This window comes from Sander vitreus, chromosome 8 (assembly GCF_031162955.1).
Source record: "Sander vitreus isolate 19-12246 chromosome 8, sanVit1, whole genome shotgun sequence".
NCBI lineage: Eukaryota > Metazoa > Chordata > Actinopteri > Perciformes > Percidae > Sander > Sander vitreus.
In genome coordinates this window covers 19,891,222-19,907,684 of record NC_135862.1, presented here as the reverse complement: position 1 = coordinate 19,907,684, position 16,463 = coordinate 19,891,222, and the positions used below count along the sequence as shown (strand labels likewise).

The window sequence follows — 16,463 nt, the reverse complement described above, 5'->3', positions numbered from 1 at the left end:
TGCACGGGGACTGTCAGTCCTACTGGAGCCCAGCAGGATGGAGAAGGTGGGTGGGGGGGAGGTACAGGGGGAAGAGAAAAGAGGCAAATGGGGGGGGGGGGTTCAATCTCTTAAGTTAATGAGTCTCTTATGTGCAAGGAGGAGACAGCTTTTATCTGAGTTCACTTTGTTGCAGGGCAGGCCAGCTCAGACACCCTGTCCCCCCTCCTTTCCTTCCCAAACATGACTCTGTCTTTGATGTATGTCTCAGGTGTTTGTTCTGATGTCCCACTCTGCCAATGGAGACTACTTTAGAGGGAAAATACCCCAACTAGAATATATGGTATGCTACTCAAATGATTTTATATGATAGCTTCATCTACAAACCTCTTTCTTAGCTGGATATTGGAGCAGGAAGACTTCAGTTGACAGGGTCTTCTTGTGACATGTTTGAAGTTGGTCTGTTGACCACTGTTGTGACTGACTTTCAAATTAGTTTTGTTTTATTGTAGAATCACTACCTGTGGAACTAATATCCCCACATCCCGGATCAATGACAATTGTGTGCTGTTGTGGTAGAGAGAGCATTTTATTATTTACCATCAATGGAGCAGACCAAGATCTCTCTCTAAATGATGGCACCACATGTATGGTCTTGTGTCTCTACTTTCACCTTAAGAGGAAAATGTTTCACAAAAAAACTGAGCTGTAATGATAAATGATAGTCTTGTTTACATGGTGCGAAACAGTCACAGTAGCCTATTGTAATGTGACACAGAAAGCTATTTTGCTAAATATAAATAGATCTGAGTAGGATGTCTTGCACTAGCAAAGGCAATTCCTAAATCCAGTGACTATATTTACTTGAGAGAAGCATTGACAAGTTATGTTTTGGTTCAGTGTATAGCAAGATAATTATGAAAGCTCATATGCTTAGGATGCTAATTCACATTAAAACGGAGGTGTATATGATGGCAATAAATAATTTTTGGGGTGGATTTCCACTTAAGGTCATACAACCTTTTTTTTTACATTCAAGTGACCTCACTGCAGCACAAATATTCTAATAGCCCAGTTTTTGTTCAGTCAACAGGGTTGATGTTTTACAAGCTTTTTTAGAAAATAAAACCAGACGGACAATGAACTGTAAAAATGATCTTAGGTTTCTGAGGGTTAAGTACTGGTCCTAGTGCAACTTCTGGTAGTGCTGAATCAGAAGAGCGTAATTGCCAAGTACAAAAACTATGAAGAGTATGGTGAAATACAATGTGATTTTAAATGTTGAATTGGTCAGATAGTTAGCCCAACATGTTTCATATGGAATTGGAGCAGGATGTCGTGCACTAGCAAAGAAGCCAATGCCTACATCCAGTGAACCTGTCTTAGTTCAGTGTATAGCAAGATAATATCTTAGAGGTGAGATATGTTTGACAGACAGGTGCCCAACCATTCAGCTCATACTCTTATTACCTTCTCATTAACTCAGGCAGGGGGAGGCAACACATTACCAAGACAGACACAGTGTCTACAGGGCAGCCATTAGGCCCAACAACAGACCCCTGCTGGGCTCCTGGCAGGGGGAGCTTGTTAAATGTGTGGACCTATTGTTCTCCTAAATTGGTCTGTGACTCTAATTGCCCAGTTAGTCCTCTCTTACGGGCTATACTCGTCTACCCGAACTGGAACCAGCCTCTATTCATCAGATCAGGCTGTAAAAGTTGGCTTGGCTGGGGCCGATGGAGGGCTCTTGCTGGCTGCAGACAGGGCTGGTATACAGGCACAGAAATGAGACTTGGGCTATCTAGAATGGGGTTTGCTGTGGCATGTCTGACTACACAATGACCATGGCAGGCTGGGTGGGATAGAGACCTCTGATTCATGAGGGAAAGTTCTCCAAAGGCCCAGAGGCATCAGCCCCAGATATACATCTAAATCTGGAGACAGACGACATCCAAACAAATACTATGATTATGTAATGTAGTTCTATTGTTCAATTGTGGCTCGAATACACAAGACAGAGAGAACGAGACAAATTAGCATTTCTGTCTGTGCCCCTGGTCTGCATCTCAGGACGAGATCTCTGATGTCTTGAATGGGATATTGGCATTATGACAGATGAGTCTGCCTGACAGCAAATGTTGCATGAAAGTTATTGATATCTTGTCTGAAAGAAATGCATGCATATGTCCTTATAGAAACTTTTTCAATACTATATCACAGATCTTGTGTTGAGTTCCATGTACAGTGGCTGATGATGCAATCATTTCTTTGCTACTGATGCTTCAAACCAATAAGCCAAAGAGGTGGGCTAATAGTATTTTGCATGTGGTTCTGAGTTTGTGTTACTGGGAGATCAAAGCCAGGTGAGCCAAAAGAGAAGCTGCGTTGCTAATGAGAACTGGAGGCTCTGCCGATGAAACCCTCCAATTAGGAAGCAGGGACACATGAAAGAGACTGGCAATATGAAGGAGACTGTCTGTCTACAAAAAAAACTCACCTTTATTTCCAAAGGAACTTTCAGTGATGCATTTTGTGACCCTGAGCAAAGACTATTTATGGGATTTGGTTGTTTTTACATAGCCAATGCAACAAAGTGGCATCATTTTATATTGTGCTCAAAGCAAATATAATATAGGGAGTGGACAAAATAACCCATTGACTTTTAAGGTAACTGAGTCACTATTGCAAACACTGCGAAAATTGCCTGCCAAGTAGCAGCACTTTAGTCTGCCGCATATTGTATACCAAGAGTTTAGAAGTTGTTCATATTATTTTTTTCTACCTCCTGGACTTATAAAAACAAACAGCAGATTCTGTAACTAGGCTTTTGTCAGTGAAAGCTGGGTTGTGATTGCCCATTGTCCCCCCTCCCTTTTCCCCCTCACACACACCCTCCATCTGCTTATTACCCACTCTCTGTCTGCAGTCGTCACAAAAAAAGCTGTTGTCTCCAAACACATCGTCTCTGCGTCTTTGATAGGTAGTTGATAACAGACTTACAGACTGATGGGGCTGGCTGATCTTTCTGCGAATATAAAAAAAGCAGCAGCAGCTACAAAGCCATTCAAGGACAGAAGACACTTCTGACAACAAGCAACCTCAGTAAAAGCTCATCTATCTACCCTGTGGACTCTGGATTTTGTGAAACCTTCAGTATGGCTGTGTTCTTTACCGTGGCTCTCCTGGCTATGGCATGTCCTTTAATGGCATTTGACATGGGTCAGTCCACTCGTTGCGTCGCTATCCCCAACCAGATGAAAGTCTGCAAGGATGTTGGATACTCTGAGATGCGGCTGCCTAACTTCTTGGGTCACAGCAACCTGGAAGGTGAGGTGGTGCCACGTTCAGAGGACTGGAGGCCCATGCTGCAGACAGGCTGCCACCCTCAAGCCCAGGCCTTCCTCTGCTCCCTCATTGCCCCCGTCTGTCTTGACACGTAAGGAGATTTGACATTTCTTGTTATTTTTACTCTGTTTTCTGTGAAATATACTAAATAAAATACAAATGTGTATAGCATTGGGTTTTTGTTTTTATCATTATTGCAGTCATTTTGCGTTCATTGTGTAACATCTTGTCATTCCTTCTTTCAGTTTTATTCAGCCATGCCGAAGTCTGTGTGTGGCAGTGAGGGACAGCTGTGCTCCGGTGCTCGCCTGCCAGGGTCACCCATGGCCCGAGGAACTTCACTGTGACCGCTTTCCGACTGAGGAAGACATGTGCCTTACTCCTCACGCAAAATTTGGCCACATTGCAAAAGGTATGCATGGCCACAGACTTTGTTTTACTTTACTGCTTTGTCATCCCATTGGCAGAATGGACTACCAAGTGCTTTCTCTTTTAGATTTCCTATAATTACTTTACATGCCCTACAGTTTTGTTAAATTATGTTTAATTTGTTATTACAGATTTACCCAAACCTGCCTGCCAAAACTGTCCGTCTGTGGATGTAGCTCCTGCCATGAAAACAGTCCTGGATGCTTTTTGCCAGCATGACTTTGGTACGTTTCAGAATTTTTTCAATACACTGTTGCTTGTTGATGTGTATCCAGTATGGGCATATTTTTTTTTTCCACTATTGTGTGTCATTTTCCGAACCAGATGATTCATTGTTTTTTCTCTTCTTCACAGCTGTGACTGCCAAACTTCACCGTCGTCGCCTACCCATGGGAGAGCCAGAGTTTGATGTGGAGGGCCGTGTTGAGTTTATTCGCCAGGGACCTCTCCTTCCTTATGACACCCATCACCTACTCCAGCAGTGGCTCCTCATCAACCTTCAGTGTGCCAATGCGCTTTTGCGCCCCGGACGGTCACAGCTTTATGTGCTGACTGGTTCCGTGCAGCCTGATGGCACCCTTGCTCTTACCCGTCTCTTCCCTTGGTACAAAAAAGACATAAACATTGCAGTGGCCACTCGCAAGTGGAAGCACTACAGATGTTGAATTGATTGATACTTAGATGTAAAAACTGGGGCTCTGAATCTGTGTTTGAAGTGTAGACTCACATATGAATTTTTATTTTTTTATTTTATTGATTTACTTTACCTTTATTTTCCCAGGAGTATTCCCATTGAGATTCTGAATCTCTTTCACAAGGGACGCCTGGTCAAGACAGCAGTATGAGAAAATTCACATAAAACAAACAAGCAACAGACTTGACTTGATATGATTCCACACCTAAAACACATATGATTTAAGAACAAGCCAAGGAGGAATTATGAGATCCAGTGAGAATTTGTGAAGTAAGCTGAAGGGATATAAGAACAGAGCTGGACATCAACACCGTTGCCTCCCTCAGCAGGTCACTTTCTCATCACTGCTCTGACAGCACACAGTAATAGAATGCACTCAAACCTGTACATAGTATTAATTAATGTAAATTGATTGTAGATTCTATTTTCTATAAGGATATTGGTGTATTTATGACATCTTTTTTATGTGTATGTTATGTGAAAAAAGATGACAATAAAATGTTTGTTCTGAAAAACTATACTATCGTATGTGTAATGTTTAACCATAACAATTTTGTTGAACGTACTGCTTAGTCCCTTATAGTGACAACAATGACATTCTTTATACAGCAAAGGGCAGGAGTCATGATAGGGTCGCCCTCTTTACTTATCACTCATTTCTCCACAAGGTGGCACACTAATGGAGACAGAGAGCACTGGTTCACTATTATTGTATCATGCCTCCTTTTCATTGCAAGTATTAAAATGGGTTCAGAGATGATGTACAATGCAATATAAAAACAAATCCAAGCATTGCATTTACAAATGATCATATAATGTGGAAAGTGGCTCTGTATAAGAAGTAAAACTGTAGAATGACTCATGACTTATTCACTGTAGATGGCCTGTGGTCTTGGCCATACTATGTAGCGCTAATGAGAAGATAAATCACTCACTTTACATTTAAATAGCCTCGTTTGCACTGACAGGATGAACAGTTCTAGCTAGGGTTGTTGAACAATGGGCTTATTGTATACTTGTTTGTGATACTATTCATTTTTATGTTGTCCTCCTGAGAATTGATAAGCTGTCTTATAGTTTAAAATAAATGTTAAAATGCTGAATTATTTGAAGTGATTGAATATTGTTGGCTGCCCCATTTAGGCTGTAATGATTTCAAATGTATGAGTTTGTAATAATTTTATTTATCACACTTTTATGTACTGCTAACATAAGACATGGGCCTTTTATAAGGACCATTTCATTTAGTTGCATGTAGACAGCCTGGGGCATCATCTGCTTTTGTTGATTAGTTAATTAAAAAAAAAACTTATTACACACTAAGAGCTGAGCACAAAGAAATGCAAGTTTTTTATTTATCTCAGTCACTAATGTTCATTACTTTAAATTGATAAATTGCCCAAGCCAGTTTACAGTGTGTAGTACTTCCGTACTTCAGTACTTTCCGCCTGGGTTAGCTTTGTCTGCTCTCGGCTGAGCAGTTAACAGAGCAAAGCTTATGATCACATTTTTATCATGTATAAACCAATTTGTTTAATCAGCAACGTCATCACTGAATGAATTAGCTTCCAGAATAGTAGCTCTGGTGGGAAAAGAGCTCCACTCATCTGGTTCGCCACTGCAAGACAGAAACCATGGACAAGGGTAAGATGGCAGTATGACAAAATTAAATACATGTTTTTATTTATATGTTTTTCTATGTTTTTCAGTGACTACGTTTTTTTTCCCCCCTCAGTTTCGTTTGTTGTTCTTACACTAGTCTACGTGGAGCTTTCCATGAGGGTTGTCACTGCCCCGATCTGTGCCTATGGACAGGCTGGATGCCATGCTCCTTCCCTAGTAGATCTCTTTGAGAGGGTCATACAACAGTCTTCAAGAATGCATGGCACCTCCAGTGATCTGCACTCTGAACTTGTGAGTTCTTTTATTTCAGCTCTGACATCGATCATCCATCACCATCCATCAACTCTTTGACCGCCATTCATCCATCATCAATCACCCTTGATTGATTTGGCTATTTTTCAAGCCCTGATATCAGTGTGATATGTGTGTTCGTCTTCACAGGAGCAATATTTCTTTCCCAGGAAGAACGTCCTAGGAAAACACAAGTGCCACACATATGGCATACTAACACCAGATGATAAGGAGAATGCACAAAGGCTAGGGGTGAGCGTTCATTGTGATTAATAATTTTACATATGGTCATGGCTACTCATGCTTATCAGTATGTGCATAAGTGATGTCACTTCATCCAGACAGATTATATTAAGCTGTACTTTACCACCAATTTATTTAAAAAACTCTTTAATGTGCAGCGAGAACAACTGACAGATGTGATCCTGAGTCTGCTGGCAGCCTGGAGTGACCCCCTGTCTCAACTCCACAGGAGCATGTCTCAGGATCAGAATCAAAACTTCAACCACCACAGCTACAGCAAGGCACTGGAGATCAGTGATATGGTGCAGGAGCTGAGGGAGGGAGTGGCAATAATGGCTGAGAAGGTAAGGACCCACTAATGGTTGTAGATGTGTGTGTGGTCATTAGGGATGCACGATATATCGGCAATCACATCTTGTCGGCCGATGTTAATACATTTTTTTATACATCGGCATCAGTCCGATGAGCAAAAGTGGCCCGATGTCAACAACTGATGAATATTTCTGTCTAGCTGCCATTGAGTGTGTTAGGGTGGTACTGGTGTGTGTGTGTGTGTGTGTGTGTGTGTGTGTGTGTGTGTGTGTGTGTGTGTGTGTGTGTGTGTGTGTGTGTGTGTGTGTGTGTGTGTGTGTGTGTGTGTGTGTGTGTGTGTGTGTGTGTGTGTGTGTGTGTGTGTGTGGTTTTGTTTGGCCAAAAAAATGTGGCACTGGCATATCATTTATTCTCGCCCAAGCCCAAATTTACTTATTTTTCAGGGGTGAATGTCTATGTCTACATATGTAAAATTATACATTTATGGTAGAATTAATCTTGAGTTTCTTGTTTTATGTCTGTATCTACAACAAATGAGAGTAATAGGGTAACAGAGACTTGGGCTGTATTAATGTATCACTTAATTCAAGTTGTTTTTTTTGTTTCTGTGACATACTGTGTACCTTCATGCATTCCTTGAAATAATTAATCATGTACCTTCAATGTCTCTTCTTTCTACCTCAGATGAAGCTATTGGGAGTGCTTGGTAACACTATGGGTTACATCTCTCCTGAGAGTTTGGTCCCCTCTTCTGCCTTTACCTTCTACAAACAAGGAGAACTCAACTCAGTGGACCATCATGACCTACTCTACTGCTTCCGCAGAGACTCCAACAAAGTAAAAAATTATCTCCAGATCCTGAAATGCACCATCCTTCCTGGACTGGACTGTTAATAGTGATAGCAAAGCAGTCTACTTTAGTATTTAAAAAATTTGGCTGGCTATAAAATAGTCTTTGTTTCTCATTTGCTTTGAACCACACATGTTCTTACTGTACTGTAATGTGTGCATTTACTGTAGAGGATTGTGCATGCCTCTTGCAGTATTAGTGTTTTGAGGTAATTAAACACATTAGCGTTTGAGCATTGAACATGAAAAGGTCAAAAAATAAAAATGAGGTCAAACTTCGTCATTGGTCATCTTCTTGTTAATGGGGAGAAAAATATAGCTCTATATATTTATAGAAATGGTAGATGGTTTATAGTAGTGTTAACATGGACATGGTTTTGATCCAGACAGCCAAACACACTAAGAATAAGTAATGTGGAAATTAATTTATTTACAATTGATCTATGCCTTCATGATCATGAAAAAAATATTTACAAAATATACCAAGTGAAATTTGACAGCAGAGTATTACTGTAAAGCTGATAAAAACATGATATGTAAATGAATTAAATCAAGTGACTCATTTGTGCGTTTAACTGATTGCAATGGCAATCGAAGAGTGGGAATATTTCCTGGAAAGACTTGTCAGTGTAATAACCAACAAATTGCTTAAGGAAGCCAGTGAAACGCAATTAGATAATTGATCAGTTCATTGAACAGTTAAACCTAATTCAATTTGATACAACAAGACAGTTACATGCATTGGAAAGTTAATATTATTGGTGTTAGTCATCAAAGACAGTGTAATCCATCCACATATTTTTAACATCCTCGCAGTACTGTAGCCCTATTACAGGTTTTGTGGATTTGAGAAAGTCATTGGTTTACTTTCCACTTATTCCAGCCTCTCATGTGTCCCTGACGCTCTTTTGTGGTGGTGATCTCTCTGTTTTTTGGACAGAGTGATTCTGTGATGGTTCTTCCTCTTCCTGAGCGAGACCTCGTGCCATGAGCTCATCCATTGGGGAGCGAGTGTTATGAACCTCCTTTTCCTTACAGTTCCTCCACTTCATTCTGCGGTTCTGGAACCAAATCTTTACCTAAAGCATTAGGAGAATGGAGAGGCGTTTAGTTTAATCTATGTAGTCCATTAATTTTTCACCCCCTGTCACATCTGAGCTGTAAAACTAAATATGTCTAAGGATGTACACAGTTGTAGTTTTCTGTTTCAGGTCTTTTCAGAGATTAATCAGGCAAAAATTAGGTAATTCCTCCTTGATTACCTGTGACTCCTTGAGACTGAGATCCGCTGCAAGTTTGTTCCGGTCTGTCTTGCTGATGTATTTCTGTCTTCGAAAAGTTCTCTCCAGTTCCTTCCGTTGTTCTTCAGAGAAAACAGCCCTCCTAAGGATCCCTCTGCGGGTTTTAGGACTTATATCAGTAGACCACATTCGAATATTTGCTTCCTCTAAAACAAAAAAACAAAAACATATATTAATGTCAGTGTGTTGACCCAAGCTACTATATGTCAACATCAGTGAGATATGGGTCATTGATTAGTAGCTGTCTTTGGTGGACTGTGGAATGGGGAAAATAAATTGTCACTTCATGTTAAACGAGGTACAAGTAAAATACAGATGTGTGTAGCGAATTGAGATATAATCGCACGTTATTGGCTAAGATGGCTATGGATAATTTTCCCAAATGTTTTATGATATAGACAATTTTGATTAAAGGGACACAATTTTATTCTGTCAGCAAGCAATATGCACATTTTACCAACTAAACATTTCCTATCTTTTCAATCCAAGATCAAGCCTGTTTTTGTCACACTCACTTTATCACTCACTTTTGATTTCTCTTTTTCTATTCGTCCAATTTAACAAACTGAGGGTGACTAAAGAGAATAGAAAGCCACTTCAACTGAGAAAAAAGGGATTTAGTGAACTGTGAGGAGCAATCCCACGCTACTTCACTCACAGGTGCACGCACAACAAAAGTCAAGTGGAACAATTTATCCGATCTATTCAATGTTGCCTTTTTAATCTGTACGACAAATCTGCACATAGACCACCTCTAGGAAGCACATAACAGGTTTGGACATGCTTCTCACTTCTCTATTGGGACTCAATGGCTTTCACTTAAATAGCTGATTACCAGGTCATCCCTGGGCAACGTGTGTGTCTATCCTGGGCCAACTATAGAGCCCTGTGGGACACCAACAATAAAGCTGTTCAATGGAAATGCCATTACTCGATGGCTCAGTGGCCCAACACTAAATCTTTTCACTTGCAGGTATGAAGCCAGTTTGTATGTGAAGATGAGCTCAAATAAGTCTATAAAAGTCACTTTCATTGAATGCTTTATGTCCTAGTCAAGAAGTCTCCAATGGGCAGGAATGAGAGTTGAAGGACAGGAGAAAAGAGGGGGGGTTGGCGGACCAAGCTCTTTAGCCACACAATGGCTGGGGGATGTTCCTGGTCCAGCCCTCTTCTGTAGAGAAATGGGTGAGTTTTTTGTGCTTAGCGGAGTTCATTGCTGCAGTGAAAAATTGCAGTGAGGTCGCGTGTGGATGGTGGAGTGAAAGTGCCAATTGGTCACGGCCAGACTTGGCATTGTTGTGTTGCTTGCCACTGTGGGAAAGTGTCAACCTAGTAAGAGGACTCCAGGGACCTGTGGGATGAAGCCTTTCTGATTTGTGCTGTTTTCCACAACAATTGACAGGCATCATAGGTTGGAGAAACTAATAACTTCCAATTGCTGTGGGATAGTGCCAAAATAAGACAGCTGCTTGTCTTAATTCATACTACTAGAGTGCAATTTAGACCTACACAAGTCTGAAGTTATTTGAACTGAAACATTTCAAGCACAGTTCAGAAGAAAGTCTGCAATTACAGATTTTCTGGATGTTTTTGAATTTTATGCAGCCTAAAATTAAACTCGAAGCTGTAGGGATTCACAACCAAACTTATTAATGTGCTGAGAGAGTGCCCTGCTCTGAAACAATCTGCCTTATTCAGCAGTAAGAATTCACACCTGGTAATTATAATCTTAATATGACAGAAGACAAGATGTTTATTAGCTCTGCATATTTGCGCTGGTAAAAGTGCATTTGCAAGAACAAAATAGGGGGCCCCAGGGACTCTTAAAAGCCTTGCAACCCACCCTTCTTCCCCATCCTAAACAGCCGTGAATGGTTATGAATAGAGCCGTGCAGAGTTGAGTGGAGAATTAGCTCTTTGGCATTGCATCAGTAATTAGCTGTGGAAAGCATGGGAGACCCTGCTGCTAATGCTTAGAGAGCAGCTCAGGCATTGCTGATGAGGCATAAAACACTCACTGTTGAAGACAGGAGGGGGGCTGGACCCACCGCAGCATGCCAGCAGATAATGCGGGCTCCGCAGGAATACACCACTCAGTACACCTGCAAAGAGAGATAGGAAAAGTCAGATACGATGTAGTAACCAGGTGAGACAGGTATTATCTACAAGGAGCTATATCTGGATCCCCGCCCACTTTTAACAGAATTTGGAGTCCTCCCTTGTCTCATTTTTGTTATCTACAGTTTTACAACAGGGCTAAGCTTTAGGTGACGCATGTAGATGCATTTTTATTTAGATGTTTCAACAGCTACACTTTTTTGAAAACCACACTTAGAGACAGAAACTATTTACTTATTCAGTTTGAAAATGATTTGCTTAAGTAATAATTGGGCTCTATTAATGGACATGCCATAATTACAAATTAGAAAAAAGAAATTGTAAAGTTTGCACAGGTTTATAGTAATCTAATTTTAAATGTTTGATTTATCTTATCTTTCTTTGCGGTCATTATTTCTTATCAAGACTGAAAGTATTTGATCTATGAAATATAAAAGTTATAAAGTGATATTTATTACTGTTTTAATTTTATAAATTATATTTTATATTAAATGCCAGTACGTTTTGTTACATTTCAAAGATAGCATTTACGTTTTCTTTACTTTGGGAGTATACAGTAATATACTCTAGGAACATTCACAAAAGAAAAGCAGGGACATTTCAATGTTACCGTAAATAATCTTTCTTAAATAAACTAGCCTATTTTATACGAATAAAAAAAATGCCATGTCAACTTTAGACCATAAAAACTTATGAAACTTGACAAGTTAAACAATATTTATCCTTCACAATAATATAAGTTTGAAAGAAGAAATAAAATATGTATGGGAAAAAACAATAACATTGCTGTCATTATATCACACAGCTTCACATTTAAAATCCTAGACAACATCTAAATATATTAGGTTTTGTTTAAAGTCTGCTTGCATACAAAATGTGTTTATTTACCCGAGTGTGGCAGAAGTGGCCCTCCTAAATCTTTCCCCTGCTGGGGACTGTGGGCCTGTCTTTGGTAGGCTCCATGCTCAGAGCCCCAGATTCTCCTCGGACGTTCACACACTGCTCGTCTCAGGTGTCCACCTGCCGTCCCTTCTGGACGGGCTGAAGGTGTCTGTGACTGCAGCAGATTGTCAATAAGAAAACTCTTTCCAGAGTTCCCAAAGCCCGATAAAGCAGGAGGAGAGCCAGCCATATTCCTCCCGGTGCAGCTCTGAACTGAGACCATCCTGTTCACACAGTGACCCAAACACTTGAGTTCCCTCGTCAGCAGTCACAGCTCAGTGACACTAAATTCGCCTATAATCCCTTCTTGAGTGACCAGGCCAACTTCATTAAACTCTGAAGAAAACAAAAGTTCTCTGCTCTTCCTCTTTTGGGCCTGCACTTTGCTACAGGGCTGTGTCGTGATTGGCTAAGAGGCTCTAATGTGCTTCTCAATTCAGATAAGGCTGGGGCCTTTCTGGAGTGGCAGAAGGTGGGTCTGGCTCATTCATTATGTCAACTAGCCTATTAAATGATAGACACTAGAGACAATGAACTGCTGGCCAAAGTTTAACATGCACCAAACCGTCTTCTCCAGTAGTAAATAGTTTTCTCTTTTCTCCAGCCTCCCATTGTGCCTTATACAAACCCTGAGCAGTTCATTGGCAATGTGCTTTTTCTATTTTATTCCAGAAACATTCCTCTGTGAGGGTTTTCTTGACAGCAAAATGATTTAAAAGCAGGCCATGTTAGTGTGAATAAATATGGGTTGACAAAGTAACACAATCAAATTTTAAGACAAGATATTTTCTCCTCAAAGAGGAGCAAAGGAAAAGAAAAAACTTTGATATTTGAATTTTTTTTCTTAAGGAGTGTCACCTTACTTTCCCTTACAAGATGACTGAATTATCTTTGTACATTCAAGTTTAATTTCTTAATCAATTTGGTGTTAACCTTTCATTTTTTCAATTGTATGCAATTGCATAATATGAATTTGTAGTAATAGTTCCATATGGCACACTTTAACTGTTATTTTAAACTCTTTAATGTGAAAGTCATGAAATTGAAATTTTTGTAAAAATTAAAAAACTTAAAACCGTGGCTGCAACTGCGCTTCATATAATACTCACAGACTGCAGTCTTGACATTGTGTCTCTAAAAAAAGCAATTGTTTATTTATTTCATTTATATGATTCAGTCTAGGTCAGCATTGAGAGATCCATGTACAGTATCTCTACAGGCAGCAGACTCAACCACCTAAATATTTATTCAGTGCCAGTCGTCAGTGTAGTCAGTATATGCTGCATATTGCAACTGAAAGAAAAATATGGTCACACAAACACACACACTCGTGCATGTCCTGATGTTTTGGTACAAACGCGTCCAATGAGAGGCTTGTGTAACCTTTCACACTGCAACTAATGATCCTCAGCATCATAATAGGAAGTCCAACAAGAGGGGCGACAGACCCAGAGTTTAGGCACAGTAAACAGGCATATCCACACTGGTCGGGGATGTGGGGGGGGGGTGGCGGGGACCGCCAGTCTGCGCGTGTAGATACCTCATGCTGAGCATGGAAATTGGCCCAGACAGCTCAGCCTATTGTGTGATGGCCAGGGAGCCAAAGGTTGCTTGTAATCAAATTTGAGGTTTTATTCCTCAGACTGGTAGAGAAGGCATAGCGCTCTGTCACATGATGAGTGTTAGCAAGTCTGTGCATCTACTTTTGTGTAGTGAGTGTGTGGTAACATGCTCCACATAGACCAGTGTCTGTGACAGTCCCCCAAGGCTTTTTGTTTGGTGGAGAGGCATTTGTTTATATGACAGACACCGAACAGGAGGGAACCCTAGACGGCTCTCCGTGCTTTTATTGACTGTATTTGTTTACACTTTGAAAGGACCCTAAATGTGGTCAAGGTATGTTTTCGGTGATAACATTGAGCATGTTTGTTTAGTTTATTCTACAGCCACACTCTGTTTCCTCTTTAATTAGCCTTTCAGCAACAAATAAATGTTTAGCAACTTTTAAAGTTGTTACAAGCAGCTGAAAACTACCAACACTACTGAAAGCATAATTTATTCCTGTTAGAATCATATATTTCTCTGTATTCAAAGACATACTAGGTAGAACCAATCTCACACGACTACTGTGTACATTTTAAAATGCATCGCTAAGAGCGTATCATCATTAAGATTCACCACTTCCTAATTAGTCAGATTCCAATTGAGCTCGCCAGGGGAAGGAGGTATAATTAGGCTATTCTTAAACAGTAGGTCTTGGAAACACCCTGAAGCAAGTTCATGTGAATGTATTTGATGTCCATCTCTTTTTAGAAATGGAGGGAAAAAACAGGGGTCCCTTCATTCAGAATCCTCACAATGGCCCTGTTGAAAGCTAGCACTCTGCAGACGGGCTGAGATCCCTTTTCTCTCTCTTTTTAACCCCACTAAAGCTCTTAAAAGGATACCGGCCCATTGCACACGCAATTGATATTCCACCACTCGAACTTAATATCGTGAATGGAGGGCCAAGCTCTATGAATCACGAAGACAATGCGCTTAGCTTAGCAGCAAACTGGCACTTTGTGTGCGGTGTCTGTGCCTCAGAGGAGGAAGTTTCTAATGTGAGCCTCACAATTGTGTGTCTATAGAGTTCTAATGAGCTTCTGTAAGCTGAGTGAATGCCTGCTGGCCATTCACCATGAGGGTCCAATGAGCCAGCTCACTGCACACATTCACAATAAGATCCAGGGGGAATGGGAGTGGCTGTGTTGAGCAACTGCACTGCGTGGACAGTCTATAAAAGATCAACATACGTATAACCATGCTTCGATTAAGAGTATGTCCATACAGTATAAAGCCGGTAACATTTGAAAACAGATCTTTTTAACTCAGATTTAGTCCCCTGTCCATGCTGATCTGGTGTTTTCTCATTCAAAAAGGGATCCTTTCCATGACAAGATCCAGATAAATAAATGTTAAAATACCAGCTTGTTCTTTTAGTGTGTGTGTGTGTGTGTGTGTGTGTGTGTGTGTGTGGAGAAAATAGAGCTTTTGCAAAACAATGACGCAAGCCTGCCTTCTCACACTTGGGGGGTTATGTTGTAGTTAGAAAAACTAAAAAGTACATCAGCACATGGCCTCTGGAGCATGTTAAAGTCAAACTCATTAGTGATGTGAATTTTCAAGGAAATATGGATTTTTCACTTTTAACTGGATATCTTTTGCTTATTTTCTATTAATTTATTTGTTGGGGACAATGCTAATTGACCAACAGAATTCTTTCTGAAAACTTCATCCATTGTCCCTGACCACAATTTATTTTTGAAATTGATTGAAACTGAAAGGATTGGTGAATTAATTGACTCAAGGGTGTTGCTAAACATGGTGAAACCTTGGTCTCAATATCATTGTGACAAAGTCAGTAAAAGCAGCTACTTTATTGCACCACTGTCATTTGGAAACTGCTTGCAAGCAAAGTAATACACAAAGACATATATATGAAAAGGCCACAAAACCCAGCAATATTAAGTGAATCATGATTCGCCTTTTTCTCTATATTGGCACACACCAATTATATGATTCCTGTATTCCAGCATGATACTGCTAAATAAGACAAGAGAGATGGCATTACCATCAGGGTAAAGAAAACCCCTTTCTTGATAAAAACATAGTTTTTTTCTTCTTTTTATTCTCTCGCTCTCTACTTTGTCCCTGCAGTTACTTGGTGTTGCCCACATCTCAGGTTATCAAGTATTTAGCCCTGGGATGGTCCAAGGGTGACACTGTCTGTTGTACTTCAGTACTGCTACACTCTGATGCTGTCACTGCAATTCACTGCCATGCACACAAGATGGCACAGAGAGAACGAAAACCATCTGCATTTAAGTGGCATGAATAAAATAAAAGAAGTTATTTTTCCTGTTTTATATTGTTCCTGGGAATCTTACATTTTTTTGCTATATTTTGTTTTATTTCTCCCACACTTATTTTAATATTCATAATGCAGTTATTTGTATTGCATACCATTTTGTTGTGCTAGGAATTGAAACTGGTTGTGTTGTTGCAGTTCTTGCAGTGACAACACACAATTACAGTATATACAACTGGTGGCTGTATAATGGCATCACCATGCTTAACATTCATTTGTAATGTAGTCAGTTGTTGAATGGGGAGACTCTTAGTTGTCAGCTAAGTCATACCTTTCTCTCTATTCAAATTGATCAGAAAACGTCTAAGTGGTGTGAATGAAGATTGTTTAGTTTAGTTGATTACTTTAATTGACAGGGACAGGGCATATTAATAATGTTTAATTAGCCAGAAAAAGCTAATTCTCATCTGTAGTCCTCAGGCAGGCA

General features: G+C 40.1%; 3 protein-coding genes across 3 annotated transcripts; 2 read left to right on the top strand and 1 right to left on the bottom strand.

Annotated features, from left to right (window-relative positions):
• The first annotated feature begins 3,067 nt into the window (after positions 1-3,067).
• On the top strand, positions 3,068-4,798 carry szl (sizzled). The gene is made up of 4 exons (XM_078256110.1): positions 3,068-3,415; positions 3,570-3,736; positions 3,885-3,977; positions 4,108-4,798. Exons 1-4 carry the CDS (start codon positions 3,135-3,137, stop codon positions 4,416-4,418), a joined length of 852 nt encoding a protein of 283 aa, XP_078112236.1. The 5' UTR covers positions 3,068-3,134; the 3' UTR covers positions 4,419-4,798.
• Positions 4,799-6,081: 1,283 nt separating this feature from the next.
• LOC144521694 (prolactin-like) lies at positions 6,082-7,810 on the top strand. Its single transcript, XM_078256246.1, has 5 exons — positions 6,082-6,091; positions 6,183-6,361; positions 6,512-6,613; positions 6,763-6,948; positions 7,601-7,810. Exons 1-5 carry the CDS (start codon positions 6,082-6,084, stop codon positions 7,808-7,810), a joined length of 687 nt encoding a protein of 228 aa, XP_078112372.1.
• Positions 7,811-8,652: 842 nt separating this feature from the next.
• dbx2 (developing brain homeobox 2) lies at positions 8,653-12,349 on the bottom strand. The gene is made up of 4 exons (XM_078258057.1): positions 12,073-12,349; positions 11,085-11,168; positions 9,028-9,212; positions 8,653-8,844 (listed from the first exon to the last, which is right to left on the bottom strand). Exons 1-4 carry the CDS (start codon positions 12,347-12,349, stop codon positions 8,653-8,655), a joined length of 738 nt encoding a protein of 245 aa, XP_078114183.1.
• Between the last annotated feature and the right edge of the window lie 4,114 nt (positions 12,350-16,463).